The sequence below is a fragment of the Rana temporaria genome, chromosome 2, assembly GCF_905171775.1.
Source record: "Rana temporaria chromosome 2, aRanTem1.1, whole genome shotgun sequence".
Lineage (NCBI taxonomy): Eukaryota > Metazoa > Chordata > Amphibia > Anura > Ranidae > Rana > Rana temporaria.
This window is the reverse complement of record NC_053490.1, coordinates 493376407-493400660: the sequence shown is the minus strand read 5'-3', so window position 1 is coordinate 493400660 and position 24254 is coordinate 493376407. Positions and strand designations below refer to the sequence as shown.

The 24254-nt window shown below is 44.5% G+C and overlaps 1 protein-coding gene across 1 annotated transcript in view; it reads left to right on the top strand.

The window, feature by feature from the left end:
* Positions 1 to 24254, top strand: part of MRPL39 (mitochondrial ribosomal protein L39) — a 197818-nt gene that overhangs the window by 137846 nt on the left and 35718 nt on the right. The window contains exon 8 of the mRNA XM_040338820.1: positions 15253 to 15406. Within this exon, the coding sequence (XP_040194754.1) occupies positions 15253 to 15406 (154 nt within the window). The remainder of the gene's footprint in view (positions 1 to 15252; positions 15407 to 24254) is intronic.

The window sequence follows — 24254 nt, the reverse complement described above, 5'->3', positions numbered from 1 at the left end:
AGTGAACAAACAGCACTGTGGATGCCAAGGAACACACCAGAGAGGTCAGGGATAAAGTTGTGGAGAAGTTTTTAAGCAGGTTTAGGTTATAAAAAAAAAATATCCCACTGTTCAATCTATCTGAAAATGGAAAGAGTATGGCACAACTGCATACTGTGACGGATCTCGGATACCCCAGGTGGGCACATCCGCCAGACCTGTGTCTCCTGTCCTCCAAACGCACCCGCATTCTGCAGATTCGCCATAACCAGCCCTTAACCCCTCAATCACGAGACAGTCCACACAGGTGTTGAGGGTTAAACATGCAGAGCATAAACGGTTTATTAAATACAAGACATACACTTTTAAACACAGTTAGGGACACTCCCCTTAGCCTTGTCAAAGAGTGGAGGGGGACAAGGAACAACCAATGGGAACTGAACACTTGTACATTGAAACAGGCTACAGATAAACATAATGAGATTATGGTAAGCAGGCAGCCTCTCAATACAGATCCCCTGCGGAGAGACGTCTCCAGTCCAGACCATTGTCTATGTGCAATGAAACAAGACAATTAGACACAGCAACTAGGGGGGGGGGGGAGTCCAGACCATTGTCTATGTGCAATGAAACAAGACAATTAGACACAGCAACACACAGTGACAGTGGGTTCTGTCACACATACCTACCAAGACATGGCTGTCCACCTAAACTGTCAGGCCGGGCAAGGAGAGCATCAATCAGAGAAGCAGCCAAGAGGCCCATGGTAACTCTGGAGGAGCTGCAGAGATCCACAGCTCAGGTGGAAGAATCTGTCCACAGAACAATATTAGTTGTGCACTCCACAAATCTAGACTTTATGGAAGAGTGGCAAGAAGAAAGTAATTGTTGAAAGAAAGCCATTACAAGTCCTGTTTGCAGTTTGCTAGAAGCCATGTGAGGGACTCGGCAAATGTGGAAGAAGGTGCTCTGGTCAGATGAAACCACAATTTAACTTTTTGGCTTAAAAGCAAAACGCTATGTGTGGAGGAAAGCTAACACTGCACGTCACCCTGAACACTCCATTCCCACCATGAAACATACTGGTGACAGCATCACGTTGCAGGGATGCTTTTCTTCAGCAGGGACAGGGAAGCTGGTCAGAGTTGATGGGAAGATAGATGTAGCCAAATACAGGACAAACTTAGAAAAAAAACCTGTTAGAGTCTGCAAAAGACTTGAGACTGGGATGGAGGTTCATCTTCCAGCAGGACAACGACCCTAAACATACAGCCAGAACTACAATGGAATGGTTTAAATCCAAGCATTTGCATGTGTTAGAATGGCCCAGTCAAAGTCCAGACCTAAATCCAATTGAGAATCTGTGGCATGACTTGAAAATTGCTGTTTAGACGCTCTCCATCCAATCTGACAGAACTTGAGCTATTTTGCAAAGAAGAATGGGCAAAAATGTCACTCTCTAGATGTGCAAAGTTGGTAGAGATATCCCCAAAAAACTTGCAGCTGTAATTGCAGTGAAAGGTGGTTCTACAAAGTATTAACTCATGGGCGCTGAATACAAATGCACGTCACACTTTTAACATATTTAGAAAAAAATAATTTTGAAAACCATTTATCATTTTCCTTCCACTTTACAATTATGTGCCACTTTGTGTTGGTCTATCACATAAAATCCCAATAAAATACATTTACTTTTTGCTTGTAACATGACAAAATGTAGAAAATGTCAAGGGGTATGAATACTTTTTCAGGGCACTGTAGTTATGACATGCAGACAGGAAGTTTCCTTTGCATAATAACCCTTCAGCCTGCAGATGGCAGTGTGTCAGTCTGTTTAGTACTCCCATGTCAGATACAGTTACAGTATTAACAGTGGCGTCACTAGGGTTGGTGTCACCCGGTGCGGTAAAACATGGTGTCACCCCCCCTCTGTCTAGGCTGCCCAGCACCAAGCAGGCAGCGCACGGGCACGGGGCGCACCCCAAACCAAACCCTGTAAATGATAGTATAGGGCAGTATAGTGGCAGGTTAGGGTAGTATAGAGTGGCTTAGTGGCAGGTTGGTGTAGTGGGGTGGTATAGGACAGGTTAAGGTGGTATAGGGCATGTTGGGGTGATATAGGGTAGTTTGGGGTGGTATAGGGCAAGTTAGGGTTGCATAGGGCAGGTTGGGGTGGTATAGTGCAAGTTAGGGTGGCATAGGGCAAGTTGGGATGGCATGGGAAAGGTTGGGGTGGTACAGGGCAAGTTAGGGTGGCATTGGGCAGGTTGGGGTGGTATAGGGCAAGTTATGGTGGCATAGGGCAGATTGGGGTGGTACAGGGAAAGTTAGGGTGGCACAGGGAAAGTTGGGGTGGCATGGGAAAGTTTGGGGTGGTACAGGGCAGGCTGTGGTGGTACAGGGCAGGCTGTGGTGGCACAGGGCAGGCTGGGTGGTACAGGGCAGGCTGGGGTGGTACAGGGCTGTTTGAGGGGGTACAGGGCAGGCTGGGGTGGTATAGGGCTGTTTGGGGTGGTACAGGGCAGGCTGGGGTGATACAGGGCAGGCTGGGGTGGTACAGGGCTGTTTGGGGGGGTACAGGGCAGGCTGGGGTGGTACAGGGCTGTTTGGGGTGGTACAGGGCAGGCTGGGGTGGTACAGGGCAGGCTGGGGTGGTACAGGGCAGGCTGGGATTGCACAAAAAAAATGGTGTCACCCGGTGCGGACCGCACCCCCTGCACTACCCTAGCAACGCCTCCGAGTATTAAAAATATTAAAACAATATATACGTATAACCAGGTCATGTTTTTTTTGTTTTTATTGATTAATCAACATATGCATACTGTCATTGCTAAATTTGGCCTCATCATCTAGCCTTTAATTAGACCGACATCCTGCTTTTCACAGCTAGCAGCTAACACTATGCATGACTGCTACCTGTCCCTCTGGGCTGTCACTGATTGCTGCTTTCACCTCTAACAACTAGCTATGATATAGTTATGACATACAGGCTGGAAGCTTTCTGTGCATATAACCCTTCAGCCTGCAGATGGCAGTGTGCCAGTCTATTTAGTACTCAAATTGTCAGATACAATTACAGTAAAACTTTTTTTTAAATAATATATAAACAGATCATGGTTTTTACTAATTAAGTTACCATATGCATGCTGGTGCTGCTAAATTTGACCTCATGGCTTCCGTAACCTCTGGTTATGGAAGGATTAATGTGCGTTTTACTATGAATTTAGTGATGAGCAGTGCTAAAACTTGGGCACCCTATAGATGAGTCAGCCCCCCTCCTGCTGAGCTATTGTATTCTGAGAGCAGAGAGGCTTCCATGCCATCAGAATACACTGATTAGCTCTGACGGCTATAGCCGGCAGCACTGATTAAGCAGGTAAAATCAGACAGAGTGGTTGTAGGCTTGAGTGCACACAGCTGAAGATCAGTCTTGACACTTGGCAAAGAATATTTGCCCTTTGGACATTGCTCCCTTTTTTTTCCATGGTGATAACATGACAGAACTATGAGATCCAGTGTGTGACTGTATTATGGTGGAGAGTTGCCATACTGGATGCATTTAACCAGATAGAGCTATTGTAACCCTTTGCGTATGTTACAACCATTATAGCTTGGTGGTCATTTGGATCCGATAAGCATTTTGTGAGCACACCCAGGGAGCACTTTTGGTGTTGGAAAAGTGGATTTTATATTCTTTTTACAAACCTTTTTGACCTGCGTAGAAATAGACTCACCGGCCACTTTATTAGGTACACCTTTTCAATTTCTTGGTAACACAAATTGCTAATCATCCAATCACATGGCAGTCACTCAATGTATTTAGGCATCTAGACGTTGTGAAGACAACTTGCTGAAGTTCAAACCGAGCATCAAAATGGAGAAGCAAGGGCATTTAAGTGGCCTTGAATGTGGCATGGTTGTTGGTGCCAGATGGGCTTGTCTGATCTACTTAGTTTTTCATGCACAACTATCTCTACGGTTTACATAGAAAAGTCAGAAAAAGACAAAATATCCAGTGAGTGGCAGTTGTGTGGAGGAAAATGCCTTGTTGATGTTGGAGGTCAGAGAAGAATGAGCAGACTGGTTCCAGGTGATAGAAAGGCAAAGTAGCTCAAATAAGCACTCAGTACAACCATGGCATGCAGAATACCATCTCTGAACGCACAACACATTGAACCTTGAGGCATTTGGACTACGGCAGCGGGTGCCTCTCCTGTCAGCTAAGAACAGGAAACTGAGGCTACAATTTGCTCACACTCACCAAAATTGGACAATAGAAGATTGGAAAGGCATTGCCTGGTCTTGATTTTTCAGCTGGCGTAAATAACACAAACACATGGATCCATCCATGCCAAGGGTTTAGGCTGGTGGTGGTGTGGGGGATATTTTCTTGGCACACTTTTGGGCCTCTTAGTACCAATTAAGCATCATTTAAAACACCACGGCCTACCTGAATATTGGTGCTGACCATGTCCATCCCTTTATGACTACAGTGTACTCATCTTCTGATGGCTCCTTCCAGCAGGGTAATGCCCCATGTCACAAAGCTCCAATCATCTCACCACTGGTTTCTTGAACATGACGAGGTCCCTGTACTCCAATGGCCTCCACAGTCACCAGATCTCAATCCAATAGTGCACCTTAGGGGTGTAGTGGAACGGGAGATTCGCATCATGAATGTGCAGCCGAGAAATCTGCAGCAACTGCGTGATGTTATCATGTCACTATGGAATGTTTCTATCAGAGATTCTTCTATGCCATGAAGAATTAAGGGAGTTCTGAAGGCAAAAGGGGGTCAAACCCGGTACTAGCAAGGTGTACCTAATAAAGTGGCCGGGGAGTGTATATGGACACTATTTGGGTGATTGCACAATATGGGTTTCGCATTTGATTTCTGCAGTTTTTGGAACTTATCAATTATGTTATTTACATTATAGAAGCATATGAAAGAGGAAGTACAGTAAATCCTGATGGGTTTGACTTCCTCTTTTGTTCCCCTGCAAAGTAAAAGCATAATGGGCTAATATGCATCACATTCTAACCCATTATGTGCCACTTACCTGCAAACGAAGCCCATAATGTCCCCGCTGATGGCCGTGTCCATCCACCCCTCTTACTTCCGGGGCTGTGGACTCTGGCTCTGTGATTTGCCGGAGGTCCCGTGACGTCACTCCTGCGCAAATGCGCACAGGAGCCGACAGTCCTGGCACGCTGCTGAAGAAATGGCACGATTGTGCTGATGACGTTGGTGCAAGGGTATATGGCAAATATCTCCTAAACCGTGCAGGTTTAGGAGATATTTTCAGTACCTTGTTATAGGCTTACCTGTTGGTAAAAGTTGTATGTAAGGGTTTACAAGCTAGGGTTGTCCAGATACCGATACTAGTATCGGTATCGGGACCGATACCGAGTATTTGCGGGAGTACTCGTACTCGCGCAAATGCTCCCGATACCTAAATAGAATACTTTTTTTGTATTTATCAACATGTTCTATGAAAATTCTTTGAGTTTTTTACTACTGCGTGACAAGCAAATAAAACATTTTTATTCATTTTTACTCATTTTTATTCTTTTATAATGTCTTGAGTTAGAGTTCTTCATAATTCTAAAGAAAATATCCTTAGTCTGTATTGTGGTTTGAAAACTGTCACATGACATTTTAAAAAAGTATCGGTATTCGGTATCGGCGACTACATGAAAAAAAGTATCGGTACTTGTACTCGGTCCTAAAAAAGTGGTATCGGGACAACCCTATTTACAACCACTTTTTTTTTTCTTTTCTTGAAGCGCTACACAGTATATATTACACAAAATATTTTCTACCCTCTGCCCTCCCCCACAGGTACACTGACAGTAGATATATTTGTCACTCAGGGATAGAGGGAAGACATGGAAGTTCTTGATCTGTTTTTAAACCTTATGTGCTTTTCAGCTGAACCAAGCTTACTGCTGTGTTGATTTTGCTATTTCCGCTGTTACAATAGAGTTTGACAGTGGATTAAAAACAAAACAAAAAATCAGTTTTGTGTTAGATTTTCAATCATTTTTAGTTTTCTGCTGTGACCAAAAAGACATCTAAAAAAAAAAAGTATTGATTTCTAAATGAAAACACACTATTAGGAAAAAGACAACATAGAAACCTATCAAAAACCAAATAAAGATGAATTCAGAATGCATTAATACGAGATGTTTTTTTTCTTTTCTTTCCACGTTCTGATGGGATGAAAACCATTTTGCACTTATCCATGTTTTTTTGAGTTATATCAGTGTATTATAGGCTGGTACAGCTGTGTCTGTCTGGGCCATTTGCAACTGCCCCCAAATGTTTAAAATATTATTTTCTGTTTAACCCCTTCAGCCGATGTAACGCAAATATATGGCCTTTGGCTTGAAGGGGGTCTACCGGAGTGATGCGTGCAGCTGCAGGGATCACCCTGGTACCATTTTATAGAGCAGACGGTCGGCTTTCTTGTGATAACAACTTGACGCAGCTGAGCAGCCGCTCGGCTGTTCTCCCAAACCTTCCGCGCCTCACCCAGGCTTCCCCGTCCCACCAGGAGGCCCGAGCGACCAGCTGTCACATCCACAGCTAGCTGGAGACCCAAAACAAGCTGGATTTGATTTTCGATCATGTCCCAGATCCAGTAACCCAGAAGTGATGTCATGACATCACTTCCGGTTTACTGCAGACTTAAAGTCTTACTAAGCCCAGTAATATGAAGATACTTAGTCTGCCCCCCCCCCCCCCCAGTGCCCACAGCCTATAAATCTTTTTACTTTATATACCTTTTTCGGATGATCTGTATACCACGGTTACATGATAATCTGCAGTTTCTCCAGTGCTGAGAATTCAGGTAGAAGGAGATATCCTCTACAACCTACATGTGTGATGTCCATATAATGTGATCTGGCTAGCTATGAGAAAAAGTATATGTTCTCTCCAGCATAAAAGACACAACTGAGCATGTGCGGGTCGGCTACCCTGCCTGTGTTAGCTGGCCTTCCCCCAGATAGACGGCACAGGAGGGGGATGATCTATGCATACAGGATAAAACAACCTTTTTACATAATGCAGATGATTAATGCCTTAAGTTCCACAGTGAGTATAAAAAGCATGATATGCTGCATTAGCAGACTGATTTTACTGTTGTAGGTTTAGTAGCACCAAATTAAAAAAAAATCACAGCATTAAAAACTGGCAAACTTGTCATTTTGAATGCTTTTATATGCAAAGGAGGGATTCGGGGTCTTGTAGACCCCAGATCTCTTCATAGAGTGTAGCTGTCACTGCTTATAACTGTCTTCGTTATGTTTACATTCCTTGTGACATCAGAAAGCCCCAGGAGCTTCCTGATGACGCATGAGAGATGCGAAACATGTAGAGGCTAGTGAGTAACACCAACGTCACATTCTGCCCCTAACACGCACAAAACCACAACACGCCGGCTCCTGGAGACGGATAGGCTTCCCTCAGAACGCTGGGTAGACTCAGTGCCGGTCTAAAGGCACCATACCATGCGAGTGCATATTTTATACATGTTTTTAACCACATCAATACTGGGCACTTTCGCCCCCTTCCTTCCCAGACCAATTTTCAGCTTTCAGCACTCTCGCACTTTCAATGATAATTGCGCGGTCATGCAAAACTGCACTCAAATTATATTTTTATAATTTTGTTTGCACAAATACAGCTTTCTTTTGGTGGTATTTATTGACAACTTTTTTATTTTTTGCGATATAAGCAAAGAAAGAGCGGAAATTTGGAAAAAAATATATATTTTCTTCTTTCTATTTTAAAAGACCTCCAATAAAATCGAATTTTGGCATAAATTTAAGCCAGAATGTATTCTGCTACATGTCTTTGGTAAAAAAAAAATCCCGTTATGTGTATAATAATTTGTTCGTGTGATCACGGACATATTTACGCAGATAATCATGTACAGATGTGCACAGGTGTACCCCCGGAAATATGTGTGCAGATAATCACTGGGACATGTGGTTTTACTGGGACATATGTGGGGGACAGCTGTTTTTATTGTCTGGGGATATGTGTGTGGACACTAGGCTGGTGATCAGTGTGTAAAAAGCTGTAAAAACAGCTCATACTCACTGATCACCAGCCGGCTGCAGCTATCCGCTCTCCTCTCCTCACCGACAACTTCTGTGTGAGGAGAGGAGAGGAGAACCGATCGCCTAGCAGTCAACTCTGTATTTGCATCACACGATGGCTTTGATTGGACACGGCCGTGATGTGATCAGGAGGGCCTGCCGATTGGAGATGTGCTGTGTCTGGGTGACACAAGCGCATCGGGATCACGCCTCTGCGTGTGCACACGCACGCATGATTCCCCTCCTTCTGAGGGACGTTCCTAAACGTCCACTCAGATGCAGAGAGAGCCCACCTGGCCGTATATGTGCAGTGTCCGGGTGGGATGTGGTATTTGTAGCTGCTGACTGTACAAGTTTTGGGGGGAGACGAGCTCCTCTTCAATCGTGACCATATAAAAAATGATGCTCCAGTGTTCAGGAGTACTTTCCCACAGCCAAGCCTCTTACGGATAAATATGATTTCAAATCCTAGAAATCACATGCACTCTATCAGAGAAATGAAGCCGATGCTCCGGCCATCTGGATTTCAGACAGATCTGTGACCCCGCCAGAAAGATGCATCAATGGTGTCCCCACACAGGAATCGCATAAGCTGCTCTCAGTATTCACCAGCAAATGTTTCAGACTATAATATCAATTAAAACCAAGAAGAAGCAGGGGACGCTCATAGTGCAGTATCAATAAAAAATGTTTTGATTAAAAGGTGAATTCACTTACATTAGGTAAAAAATTACAAGCGATATAAAAATCCACATGGCACAGCCGCATATGCAGCCAGCATGCCAATGCGTGATGACATCACAGATCATGCTCTACTCGATGTATTTCCCTGTAATCGCCGTCTTTTTAGAACGGAGGCTGATCTGGGACATCCGTGTTGGATGTACTAGCGGATTTAGATGCACTAATAAATCAAAGCCAAACTCCAGCTAATTTGTTTTATTCACCCCTGCCAGTGTAGAATGGTTTGTCTCATCCCTAGAAAGAGCATATCTGCATAGCAGCTTGTTCTGTGGAAAAACGGACGTATTGGCCAGATCGCCAGTCAAAAAGAAAACTAATGCTGGCATCACATCCAAGAATTGGTAAAGCTGCAGCATAATAAATGTTGGTCTTTGGGTTTTATGCAATGTCACAACATCACTACGACTCCAGCCAGGCCAAGCTCCCAGGGCTGAGGCTGCCATTCATCTCACTTCATGTACATGGGTCTGCTTCATGGTGTGCGGCTTATGGATCTTTTCCTTTTGACATTGCTCCAGCTTGGACGAGCTCCCTGTCCCTGCCTGCACTCACAGCGGTCTAGTTGGATTTCACTTTTGGCACCCAAATTGTGTGTTTTTGGGTTTAATATTGCTTTAACTTTGCTCGTAGAGCTTTCAAGACAAACATTATAACGCTGTATCACTTTTTTAATGGCCACGTGTGCCAGAACATGGTTGAGGTAGAACTTGTGGACAAAAACAGAAGGTACATCAGTCAAGGTTCTGATATATGATAATTATGCTCTAGGCAAATAATTTTCTCGCCCAACCAGCTTCCATGATTTATTTTTGTACCTGGACTGTATTTTTTTTTCTAGTGGGAACATAAGACCTTTTAGCACAGTTTTCTCCAACATGTTGACTTGGTGCCAGAACTGTAGAACGTGGCACCCCCAGATACAGTGACAGCTCAGCTGATTACTGCTATCACTTGTAAACAAAGAGCTAGAAACGAGTGAGGCTTCCAACCTCACTTCCCCTGCTAAGCTGTGACTGAGGATATTATCCAATGGAGAGCCCGGAAGACGATGCAAAAAGACAGCAGCGATTTCTTGTACTGTTACTGCCTCTGCAGGTCCATGCTTATAAAGGTCTGAATGGAACAGGTGCATAGGCTGCTATGGTGGTAGTTCCACCACTGCCCTGTCCACTGTGCTTGGCTCTCAGCAGCAACTGGTTGACCTGTCACTGAGTCTGCAGGTCCATACTGACAAAGGTCTGAAGGGTTTTGAAGTACCATAGGAGTCGCGTTGGCTGCTATGGCAGTAGTTCCACCACTGAAGTACAGTAGTTAGAGATGAACAGCCAGTAACACCAAAGTCAGCCAGTTGTAAATATAGTAGTTTGCTGCAGGCTGAATGCAGGGTAAATGCGCTTATGCAATTTGACTGTAAGGCCTTAGTCATAGCTATGAATTAGGCCTTAGGGCCGAAATGCGTAGGCATGTCTATCCAGTATTCACCCTGTAGCGAATAAATATTTTCTAGGGCTGTGGAAATTAACTATTAATTCATCGATTAATCTTTAATTTTTTTGATCAATGAAAATTATTTTGATCGGTACTCACCTCTCCGCCGGCTTCCGGGCCTTCAGGGAGTTCTGACGGAGACCCGGTGCCGTGTCCATCTGAAGGGCTCCTTTGCTGTGCCTTTATATTTGCATGCTGGCGGGACCTTACTATCTGCCACACGCAAGAACTGTTACACTTACCTGTGACAACTTGGGATTCTACAGCCATCCACTGGGAGTTGTGATAGTTCACTTCACGGGACATCTACATGCCGACGGACTGATGTTAACCTCTCCTCTTCTGGATTCAGCAGTGGCATCGTTGTACACATTTTTATACCAGTATCATACTTGGCTACATGTTTTTTTGACTGCTTTTGCTACCGCTTGGTATTACTCGCACCATTTTTACAGTTTATGTAGCTACATCGATTTTATCTCCATTTATTTTGTTACCTACTTGAAGACTAGAAAAGTTTTAATGCTATTCCTAATGAGCGCTGCCTTTGTGTGTTTTTTGTATCCTGCTATCCATTTTTCCAGTGGTTGGTAGCTGCACTGGGAATCGGCCTGCAAGTAGGAGATCAGCTAAAAGTAGTTGGATCTGTATGTGCGTTATAATTAATCGAAATTAGTCGATTTATCGCTAAAAAAAAAACTATTAATCGAACACACAAATTTTGATCAGTAACAGCCCTAATATTTTCTCAACTGGATGACAGGTTTCCAGCTGTTCATCTCTTTGACTAGTGTATCTAAGTGTGAGTGGAAGACACTTTCAGCCTGAGCATCGATGCCACAACTTCCTGTTCAGAGCAGTGCTTTGTTGTTGGTAGTTCTGCCACTGCCCCCGACCACTGTGTTTAGTTATTAGAAGGAAGGAAATTAAAAATTGCAGTTGCAGCTTCACAGTACTTCAGAATCTCCCTTTTCTCTTGTGTAACAGTGCTAGATTGATCAGCAAGCACCAGCATTGTAATACAAGGTAAGGAGTCCCATGCTTCCAAGACGTTCAGGGGATTTGCTTTGTTCTTGGCAGCTGAATGGATGGTGGAGCAAAGGTAAAGTGAGTATACTGCTAGGAAAGAGGGTATGAACCCCATTTTTGTCCACAGTACCCATATTAACATTCCTCCGCTTGATTCCCCGTGCTGTGGATATGTTAATAAATATTTCTGTTGCAGAACTATCAGTCAGCCACCGACTCTGACAGGCCCTGTATTTGATCATGTGACCACTGGAATTGAAAGGCATCATAAGGAAAAATAACCCAGATGTTAAAGTGGCATTGAACAATATCCTTCTTTAAAAAAAATTATAATCCATACACATCCACTAGTTAATGGCCCTGCAGAAATCTTCTATTAAATCACCTCTTGATGTGTTTTTCTGCCTCCTTTAATTTCTCCATGAGATTCAAAGCCTCCCTATCACTTCTATTTTTTGTGAAACAAGTAGAGCACGTTAGTTATGGTTATGTGCACTGCTCTATGCACACTACATATCCAATAGTCCATTTTTGGATTGAGAAAGAGAGGGTGGCTACACTCCTACTTATAATGGGACCATGGACAACAAATGTAGCTACCTTCTAACAGGAAGTTTGATCACAACAGCAAAAGAAAATGAATTTGCAGATTCAAAGCAGGCTGAGAGCAATAGAAGGTACTACCTTTCTGAGTTCAGATTACATACTTGAAAAGAATATATTTTTTTAAACCATAGTTTAGTGTCACTAAAGAAAATATCAGCTGTTAAAGTGAAAAATACCCTTTTGAAAACCAAATAATCTATTGAAGCGAAAGAAAACAAAATAGGCAGTATGTTATAGTGTAGTTAGTTTAAGAACATTAGAAAAAGTTTAAGAACATTGCAAACATCAGATAATATAGGGAAAACATGGTTAACATTTTGTTGAGCTTCACAATGATCATACTTTAAAATATTTTCTCTTATTTGCCATAAGGAGTATACAGAACAAATAAGAGACAGAGAAACGACATAGTCAAAGGGAGATGCACCGAGATGATACAGTGGGCCCATGGGCTCCAGGGTACTGTACGCAGTGGTGGGTTTTTTCTATAGAGAGTTGAGTAGGGCTAGGCTGGGTGAAGGAGAAGTTGGGGACTGAACAATGTCTGGATTTAGTCTAAAGGTTTCCTTCCGAAATTCTTGTAGCAGTGGGAATTTCCATAGGGTGTGTATTCAAGAACCTTCCAGCCTGCAACCTCTCCAGCAAAGAGGAGACAGTTGGGGTTAGAATGTGGAGATTTTCGAAGGGGTCAGATAACACAGTTGGGTTACTTTTTGAGTTGGGTCCCAAAGGGAGGTACAACCTGAAGCTCCATATATTGTCTTCAGTGCGCATTGCCTCTGAGAGGAGGTATATTGCAGGCCCAAGTCGCATCCCCACTTGGTAATGGGAAGGGACTTCTCAAATGTTTGCTTTTCCTGGAGGAGATTGTAAGAGTGAAATGCCTTTTTTTTTTGTTGCGATATAGAGATTTGTGTTAACGCCATGCCGGGTAGGGAATCGCCCACCTAAGTTAGGGGTGTTTGGGCAAGGCAATGGCTGATTTGCATGCATTGAAACAGATATATTATATTCCTTTGTCGTCGAGAAAAGGGTTTCTAGTTTCCCATTGTCATATACATCACTAATGTATCTTAGGGAGGCTACAAGATTGTGTGGAAGGCCTACATCAGGTATTGTCATAAAATTATAAAAGTGGCAAGGGGATGTTGAGTGGGATTGTGGGAGTTTGTTTCCAGTGGTGGTCCAAAAACCTCCACCAGGTAGTTGTGGCAGTTCTAATGGTCGTAGAGTTAAAAAAAACTGTTTTTATTCATATTTTTGTCCTTTTGTCAGCTTTTGATGTTCCAAACAAAAGCGTACAGTTACATACAGAACATACAGTTCTTGGAAAAAATCATTTTTAGGTAGCCAGATTTATGAACAAAGGTTGAGCAGATTTATGAACAAAGGTTGAGCAGCCCTATGGATGTGATCAAAGAAATAGATAAATAAAATATAATTGTCAACCACTGAATAGTGTTTCTTTTTCTCAACATTAATTCATTATCAAACATCTACTCCAAAAACATGTAAATATGTAGCAAAGAACAAACAGTCCCAATAAATAGTAATGTTTCCTTCACTGTGCATGTGCTTGGTTGCCAGGTATTGGCATGCTGGGATTGATAATGTCATGTATTTAAGAAAGCATTTGTCTGGCATATTATAGCAGGAGGTCCTAGTGACTGGTGATATTTGTGTCATAGCATACAAATATTCTGATTAATGTGGAAAACGGATACCACCTGTGGTGCATCCTTTGCAAAGACAACTATATGAACTAGAGTAATGAACGTGAAGAAGTTGGAAACAAAAACCCCAAGAACATAATCCCATGATATGCAAAACATGTAATTGAATAAGTGCTTCTTTTAGAGATGAACTCCAAGGAATTAAAAAATTCTCCTGCTGGAACTGCTCCCGCACTGCAAGGATTATATGTTCGTTTAGTTCTAGGGTGCTGAAAAAAGCAGTTCTACTTACCCTATCCTCCGCTACCACAGGCTCGCTCCAGACTGTAAGACCCCCCCCCCCCCGGCTCTTCTCCCATGTGAGGTTGCATGTCCTCAAGACCAAAACAAAGCCCATAGGTTTGCACTGGACATAAGGACTCCAAGGGGAAGTCCAATTTCCGAGTGTAGGGAAGGTAGAGGAGAGTGCCGCTGCTGGGGAGAGCAGAGGATTGGGTAAGAAAAACTGCTGTTCCCAGTCCCCTACCTAGATCTAAATGAGTATTTAACCCGTGCAGCATGGGGGCTGCCCCACTTCAAAGGGTTGTTCCTTTCCCTGGAGATGGTCTTTAACCACTTAAGACCCGGACCTTTAGGCAGATAAAGAACCCGGCCAGGTTTTGCGATTCGGCATTCGCTTTAACAGACAATTGCGCGGTCGTGCAACGTGGCTCCCAAACAAAATTGGCGTCTTTTTTTCCCCCCACAAATAGAGGTTTCTTTTGGTGGTATTTGATCACCTCTGCGGTTTTTATTTTTTGCGCTATAAACAAAAATAGAGCAACTATTTTGAAAAAAAAAACTATATTTTTTACTTTTTGCTATAATAAATATCCCCCAAAAATATATTTAAAAAAAAAAAATTCCTCAGTTTAGGCCGATACGTAGTCTTCTACCTATTTTTGGTAAAAAAAATCGCAATAAGCGTTTATCGGTTGTTTACTGTGAAAATGACAATTGTAGTTTAGGAGTTAACCACAAGGGGGCGCTGAAGGGGTTATGTATGACCTAATATGTGTTTCTAACTGTAGGGGGGTGTGGCTGTAGGTGTGACATCATCGATTGTGTATCCCTATAAAAGGTATCACACGATCGATGACGGCGCCACAGTGAAGAACGGGGAAGCTGTGTTTACACACAGCTCTCCCCGTTCTTCAGCTCCGGGGACCGATCGCGGGACTCCAGCGGCGATCGGGTCCCGGAGCTTCAGACCGGGTCGCGGGCGCACGCCTGCGACCCACGGCTGGGCACTAGCAGAGGACGTACCTGTATGTGCATGTGCCCAGCCGTGCCATTCTGCCGACGTAAATGTGCAGGAGGCGGTCCTTAAGCGGTTAAAGCCACCGCTATATCTTATGTGCCACTTCTTTCTATTTATTTTGTGATATGTCTGTACTGTCTTCAAGCTTCTCAATGTCCATGGTGAAACATTTTTATTTTATTGTTTCCTTACAGAAATGTCACCGGATGTTGGTTTGTCACTTAAAGTATTGTTTTGCTAACAAGAAAAGTTCTATACTCTACTAATCAGAAATTAGATTTTCATGTGTTTATATCGTCCATCATTTTTTAATTTTCTTCCCAGATTTGGTGAATTTGTGGATCTCGCTGAAGGTCCTCACATACCCAGAACAAGTTTCTGTATGCAGTATGAGGTCACAGCAGCACACACCATCGTTCATATCAATACAGAACATGTTAGACGGTTTCAGGGCCTCTCTTTACCGTGGCAATTCAAGGTAAGGCAAAGTAACATCCTTATTAAAACTCCTAATGTGCCGGTGCAAGCTGGTGCTGAGAATACCGAACATGTTTGATTGCCAGTTTATCTCTGCAGGTAATTTGGTAGTGTCGTGACTTGGATAATCAGCTGCACGGTCAATAAGAATCTACTTTTGTACTTTAAAATTGGTGAAGTCGCATGCTAAATTGGGTATGCAGGGATTGACATAAAGCTTGAAGAAATATAGATGGTACAACGAAGGTGGTGTTTTTTTTTTTTTTTCCTTTTAAGTTTTCCTTTAGTCCTGAGTGGTAGTAACACACTTCACTGCCTCTGTCACATTAACCACTTGATTCTCAGAGTCTTTCTCCCCTAGATCCTTTTGAGTCTCAGGCATTTTCTCAGCGATGTCTCGGGTTCCGCACATACATTATAACGTTTATATAATTACAGAAGGGTTTCTTCAAAAAGTTTCCGCACTTTTTTTTAACTCTGTTAAATGTAAACAAGTGCGGAAACTCTTTGAAGACTGGTACATTGTTCATATTATACTTTTTTTTTTTTTTTTTTTTGGAGACACAGATTTAATTTGGTAGCACATTTGGATACATATATTTGTATTTCATTGGCTATTATTGGGAATAAATAGTGCAAATTTAGAAAAAATGACACAATGCAGTGGATACATAATGTGTGCACTCCTACTGCAGATTATAACCAGCAAAGTCTACTAATTAAAATATCACATTGGTGCTACTTTTATATAATGTTGTGGAATGGTACTTAGGAGAGCGTTATCTTACCTTTATCTCCCTTTTAATAAATGTGATGCACAGTGGGGAATTTTTTTTTGGTAAAATGCTAGCATAAGATTAAGATACAATTTAGTTAAAACGGCAGTAAAAAAAATTACAGTCATGTAATCGCTAAAAATTCGAATGACATTAAGTTCACTTGCATGAGCATTTACAATAAATGCAAATGTGTCCAGATCATCCGACATCACTTTTGCTATCTTGGGATTCATTTTGGGAGGAAATCTTAATTTATCCTAAAACAAATGGTGCTGCACCTCATGCAACCAATCGTATACAGACAAAAGATTATAAACTAAAAACATTTCCTAAACATTGGGCCGGATTCAGAAAGAGATATGACGGCGTATCAGGATTCATAGAATCAGTTACGCATAGATCTCCCTAAGATCCGCCAGGTGTAAGTGACTTACACCGTCGGATCTTAGGCTGCAATTCCAGCCCGGCCGCTAGGTGGCGCTTCCGTATCTTTTACGCAACGAATATGCAAATGAGGAGTTACGCCGATTCAGAAATGAACGACCGCCCGGCGCATTTTTTTTACGTCATTTGCGTTCGGCTTTTTCCGGCGTATAGTTACCCCTGCTATATGAGGGGTAGCTAATGTTAAGTATGGCCGTCGTTCCCGCGCCGAGTTTTGAATTTTTTTACGCTGTTTACGTAAGTCGTTCGTAAATACGGATGGACGTAATTTATGTTCACGTCGAAAGCATGACGATTTACCGACGTCATTTGGAGCATGCGCACTGAGATTAAGTCGCGGCCGGCGCATGCGCAGTTCGTTCGGTGCGGGGACGCGCCTGATTTAAATGTTACACGCCCCCTACCCGCGGAATTTGAATTCCACCGGGGGATTTACGTTATGCCGGCTCAACTTTACAGGCAAGTGCTTTGTGAATAAAGCACTTACCTGAAAAAGTTGCGCCGGCGTAACGTAAATGAGATGGGTTACGCGGATCTAAAGATCCGCTTACCTATCTGAATCTAGCCCATTGATTTGTAACTGGTCTGCACACGAAGCAACATAAACCAATAAAGCAGTCAAAATTTTGGTCCCTTATCTGTCCCTTTTTAATAGTACTTTAGTATCTTCCACCTTAATAAATTGACTTTACCACATACAGATATAACCGTTATTGCTACTACTCCTCTACCAATATGAACATGCCAAACACTAAGCTCCAGGTAAATGCAGCAGATTCAGCATGTGATGTAAATCAGCTGCAAGCTCTCTGGCAAATCGTTATTCAGTTTTTCATTTCTCACCACCAGGAGGCAGCCATCTGGACGAGATGCTGTTTTTAAAGAATGGCTCCCCACACGGAGCCGCAAAGATGTTGTGTATAGTGTAGTATTTACTAAATAAAAGATTGTAGAAGTCAGATGACTCGGAAGAATGCCACAGAATATAATCCAGCATTGACAGACAGAGTATCGGCTGAATTTACTGGTATGGCCACCGTCCTGAAAACCTGAAGTGGCGGCGTGACATCAGAACGTAGGCTTTACCCCGGGGTAGAGCCTACGCGCTGACATCACGTCGGTTGGGTCCTGGCTGTCATTAACAAACAGTGATTTCAGTGCTAGTGCCGACGGGGACCACAGAAGATACAGAGTCTAGGTGCCATTTTAAAATGGTGCCTGGATCGTGTGGTTACCATATCTAAAGTTTTTTATTTTTATTTTTTATAATAGAGTAGACAATGGGTAAAATCTTTAACTGGGACGATTCTCTTCACTTCTTGTCTGGGAGACACAACAGGATGAAAGAAATGATACAGTGGGGAAAATAGTTATTTGATCCTCCCCCTGCAGATTTTGTAAGTTTGCCCACTTACAAAGAAATGAAGGGTCTATAATTGTTATCATAGGTGTATTTTAAATGACAGAGACAGAATCAACCAAAAATCTAGAAAAAAAATACATGATACAAATGTTATAAATTAAGTTGTAGTTCAGTGAGTAAAATAAGTATTTAATCCCCAAGCAAAACATGATTTAGTATTTGGTGGAGAAAACCCTTGTTGGGAAGCACAGAGGTAAGACGTTTCTTGTAGTTGGTGACCAGGTTTCCACACATCTCTGGAGGGATTTTGGTCCACTCTTCTTTACAGATCTTCTCTAAATCCTTAAAGCAGAGGTTCACACAAAAAGTGAACCTCCGCTTTTTGGATCCATCTCCCTTTCCGGTGTCACATTTGACACCTTTCAGGGGGGAGGGGGGTGCAGATACCTGTCTGAGAGTATCAGGTATTTGCACCACTTCTGGTTTCTGACTCCCGCAGCTCGAAACACTGTTCCCAGGAGAGAGCGGGGACCAGTGAAAGCACGCCGCGATCTTCGCGCATGCGCAGTAGGTAATCGGGCAGTGAAGCCGCAAGGCTTCACTGCCTGATTCCCTCACCGAGGATGGCAGCGGAAACAGCCGAGGACCGAGCGATCGCTCAGCCTCGTCTGCTGACATTGCGGGCGCGTTGGACAGGTAAGTGTCCATTTTTTAAAAGTCAGCAGCTGCAGTATTTGTAGCTGCTGGCTTTAAAAAAAAAAAAATGGGTGGACCTCCACTTTAAAGTGTGTGCGTTAAGGCATTGATTTTATAGGCTGGCATAGCACACTATGTAAGTTGTTGTGAAAAACAAGTGTTCTAAATACCGAATTTCAGCTGTCTTCAGGGTGGTCACATGACTCGCGGCTGCTTTACAGCTCCGATGGATGTCTTCTGCGGGAGGAGCCGTGATCTCCCTCTGACGTCAGCCGGGGAGATCACATGGCTGTTCGACTCCCCCCCGTAGAATTCATCTATCAGAGCTGTAAAGCGGGCGCGAGTCACGTGGCCGGCCTGAAGACTTCTGAAATTCGGTATTTAGAACACTTGTTTTTCGAAACAACTTACATAGTGTGCTATGCTAGCCTCTAATAGAGGGGCTGGCAGTGACAATTTTAGGTTTTTCTTTTACAAGAATAGCAGCGGGGAGGGGCCGGGCTGGAGATAGAGAGGGAGATGGCAGACAGGAAGGAGGGGAGAGGGGGGGGGGGGGGGGAGAGGAGGGCTGAGAGCAGGCATCGTATGACGGAGGGACACACTCTGACCATGGTGGTCATGCTCAGCAGCCATGATTTTTGTGGTCAGCGCAGAGAGGGCATACATACATATATATATATATATATATATATATATATATATCAACTTTATTGGGGGGGGGTGTTAACAAACGCTTTAAAGTTTCTTGGCTGTCACTTGGCAACTCGAAGTTTCAGCTCCCGCTTTCTATAGGATAAGAGTCTGGAGATTGGCTAGGCCACTCCATTACCTTAATGTACTTGTTGGGGTCATAGTCAGCGTTTTTCTTCCTCCAAACCTGGCGAGTCCCCCTCCTCAAGGCACATGTACAGTCATGCCAACGAACATCTAAATGATTCCAAGAAGGATTGGGAGAAAGTGCTGTGGTCAGATGAGACCAAAATTAACTCATGATGCTTTGGGGCTGTTTCTTTGCTACTTTGCCCGTTGAGGGGCTAATGGACAGGGGCTATGTACTGTAAAATCTTGGATGAGAACCTTCTTCCCTCAGCCAGAACACTGAATATGGGTCATGGATGGGTCTTCCAGCATGGCAATGACCCAAAACATACCGCCAAGTAACAAAGGAGTGGCTCAAAAAGAAGCACATTAAGGTCATGGAGTGGCCTGGTCAGGCTCCAGACCCCAATTTTATAGAAAATTTATGGAGGGAGCTAAAATTTCTAGTTGCCAAGAGACAGCCAAGAAACCTTAAGGATTTAGAGAAGATCTGTAAAGAAGGGTGGACCTAAATCCCTCCTGAGATGTGCGAAAACCTGGTCACCAAATACAATAAACGTCTTACCTTTGTGCTGCCAACAATGGTTTCTCCAGCAAGTACTAAGTCATGTTTTGCTTGGGGATCAAATACTTATTTTACTCACTAAACTGCAACTTAATTGAAAGCATTTGTCATGGGTTTTTTTTTCTGGATTTTTGGTTGATATTCTGTCACCGTGATTTAAAATACACCTATGATACAAATTCTAGACCCTTAATTTCTTTGTAAGTGGACAAACTTACAAAATCTGCATCAAATAATTACTTTCCTCTCTGTATGAAAGCTTTTCAAAATGAAGAAAATTTCAGGTGTCCCGACTGGAAGTTTTCCTCTTTTGTTACTTTTACGATAATAACAAACTTTTTTTCTTCACTTTCTGTCCCAGTGGAAGTGGTCACCAAGGCAAGTAGAAAAGGTGAATCTCTCCAATATAAACCACTGAAAAATAGCGAGCACACAACAAAAAACTTCAATCTTTTACTGAGGTCAAAAAAAGTTCAAGTACAGACCGTATAATTCTACCAAAGTTGTTGACGTTCTGTTTTTTTTTGTACTTGAAATGGTGGAATGTTTTTTTGTACTTGAAATAATAGGCCTATGCATTTTTGTACTTGACTGGTGAAATTCATCCTTTTTGTGCAGAATTAGTGGGAATATATTTGTTTACTTCAATTGGTAGAATTATGCTTTTTGTAGTTACATTTTTGTATTTGTGACCTCCGTAAAAGATTGAAGATTTATTTATAGTGTGCTGGCTGTTTTTATTTTGCAGCATCGCCATGGGCCAGGCACCCCACTGGAAGGTGTGCAGAATGGATTGTTTACTAGAAATATAAACCTGATTAGGTGTTTTAACCCTTCATACCTTATCCAAAAATACCAAAAATTGCTTTTGACTTTAATTATACAATACTTTAGGGCAGGGGTCTCCAAACTACGGCCCGCGGGCCACATCCGGCCCGCCAGGCCATTTCTTCCGGCCCGCAGCTTGAATCCTATCCACCTGTTAGCTGTGGAACCTGCGCTGCATATTCGCCCCAGGCAATAGGCAGCGCAGGTCCCGCAATCCCTTCCGGCGTCTCACTGTGTTGTTGGCTGCTGGGACCACGGCATCCCAGCAGCCAATGAGGTGTAGTGCAGACCCGTAGCCGCCTCCCTGCTCCCGCCTCCCGCCTCGCTGTTAACCAGTAACGAGTGTGTAATACAAGCGGGGCGGGAGTCGGGAGGTGCAGCAGGTCTGCAAAGCCAGTGATGGAGACGCGCTGGACACATGCAAGGAGGGGGGCTGATACACTTGTGTGGGGGTGGGTTAAATGGCTCTGATGGGGACACAAATGTGGGGGGGGGGGCTGAATCTTATGGGGACACAAATGTGGGGGGGGGGTTGATAACTCTTATAGGGACACAAATATGTGGGGGCTGATGACTCTGATGGGGACACTCTGGGGGGGGGGGTTGTAGACTGATGGGGGCACACATTTTGGGGGGCTGATGAGACTCTGATAGGGACACAAATGTGGGGGGGGGGGCTGATGACTCTGATGGGGACATACATGTGGGGGGGGGGGGGGGTGATGACTCTGATGGGGACACAAATATCTGTGGGGTCTGATGGGGACACAAATGTGGGGGTGCTGATGGCTCTAATGGTGACACAAATATGCGGAAGGGGAGGTGATGGCTCTGAAGGGGACACAAATATGCAGGTGGGGGTGGGCTGTGATGGGGACACAAATGTGCAGGGAGACTCGGATGAATGATGGGGGGGCTCTAATGGGGACACCAATTTGTGGGGATAGCCTGATGAGTGATGGGGACACAGATGTATGGGGAAACAGATGGATGGGGACACAGATGATGGGGACAAAGATGAATGGGAAGACTGATGGGGAAACAGACTGATGGGGACACAGATGGATGGGGAAACAGACTGATGGGGACACAGATGGATGGGGACACAGATGGGGAGACTGATGGGGACACAGATGGATAGGGACACAGATGGGGAGACTGATGGGGACACAGATGGATGGGGACACAGATGAATGGGGACACAGATGAATGGGGACACAGATGAATGGGGAGACTGATGGGGACACAGATGGATGGGGACACAGATGATGGGGACACAGATGAATGGGGACACAGATGAATGGGGAGACTGATGGGGACACAGATGGGGAGACTGGGGACACAGATGGATGGGGACACAGATGATGGGGACACAGATGAATGGGGAGACTGATGGGGACACAGATGATGGGGACACAGATGAATGGGGACACAGATGAATGGGGAGATGGATGGGGAGACTGATGGGGACACAGATGGATGGTGAGACTGATGGGGACACAAATGGATGGGGACACAGATGGGGAGACTGATGGGGACACAGATGATGGGGACACAGATGAATGGGGAGACTGATGGGGACACAGATTAATGGGGACACAGATGATGGGGACACAGATGAATGGGGAGACTGATGGGGACACAGATGGATGGGGACACAGATGGATGGGGACACAGATGATGGGGACACAGATGAATGGGGAGATGGATGGGGAGACTGATGGGGACACAGATGGATGGGGACACAGATGGGGAGACTGATGGGGACACAGATGGATGGGGACACAGATGGGGAGACTGATGGGGACACAGATGGATGGGGACACAGATGGATGGGGACACAGATGAATGGGGAGACTGATGGGGACACAGATGGATGGGGACACAGATGGGTGGGGACACAGATGGATGGGGACACAGATGGGGAGACTGATGGGGACACAGATGGATGGGGACACAGATGATGGGGACACAGATGAATGGGGAGACTGATGGGGACACAGATGGATGGGGACACAGATGGATGGGGACACAGATGGATGGGGACACAGATGGGTGGGGACACAGATGGGGACACAGATGGATGGGGACACAGATGGGGAGACTGATGGGGACACAGATGGATGGGGACACAGATGGATGGGGACACAGATGATGGGGACACAGATGGATGGGGACACAGATGGATGGGGACACAGATGATGGGGACACAGATGAATGGGGAGACTGATGGGGACACAGATGGATGGGGACACAGATGGATGGGGACACAGATGGATGGGGACACAGATGATGGGGACACAGATGATGGGGACACAGATGGATGGGGACACAGATGATGGGGACACAGATGAATGGGGAGACTGATGGGGACACAGATGGATGGGGACACAGATGATGGGGACACAGATGAATGGGGAGACTGATGGGGACACAGATGGATGGGGACACAGATGATGGGGACACAGATGATGGGGACACAGATGAATGGGGAGATGAATGGGGAGACTGATGGGGACACAGATGATGGGGACACAGATGATGGGGACACAGATGAATGGGGATACAGATGAATGGGGAGATGGATGGGGACACAGATGGGGACACAGATGGATGGGGACACAGATGGGGAGACTGATGGGGACACAGATGATGGGGACACAGATGAATGGGGATACAGATGAATGGGGAGATGGATGGGGACACAGATGGGGAGACTGATGGGGACACAGATGGATGGGGACACAGATGGGGAGACTGATGGGGACACAGATGATGGGGACACAGATGAATGGGGAGACTGATGGGGACACAGATGGATGGGGACACAGATGGATGGGGACACAGATGGGTGGGGACACAGATGGGTGGGGACACAGATGGGTGGGGACACAGATGTATGGGGACACAGATGGATGGGGACACAGATGATGGGGACACAGATGATGGGGACACAGATGATGGGGACACAGATGATGGGGACACAGATGATGGGGACACAGATGATGGGGACACAGATGATGGGGACACAGATGAATGGGGAGACTGATGGGGACACAGATGTATGGGGACACAGATGGATGGGGACACAGATGGATGGGGACACAGATGGATGGGGACACAGATGGATGGGGACACAGATGGATGGGGACACAGATGGATGGGGACACAGATGATGGGGACACAGATGAATGGGGAGACTGATGGGGACACAGATGAATGGGGAGACTGATGGGGACATGGGTGTAAAGCCTCATGCACGCTGGAAGTTTAGCCCTGCTGCATGATGCTCCAGCGTTTAGGTGCCAGCAAAGAATATAGGAGCACCATCCAGTCCTGCTGTCAGCAGTAAGTC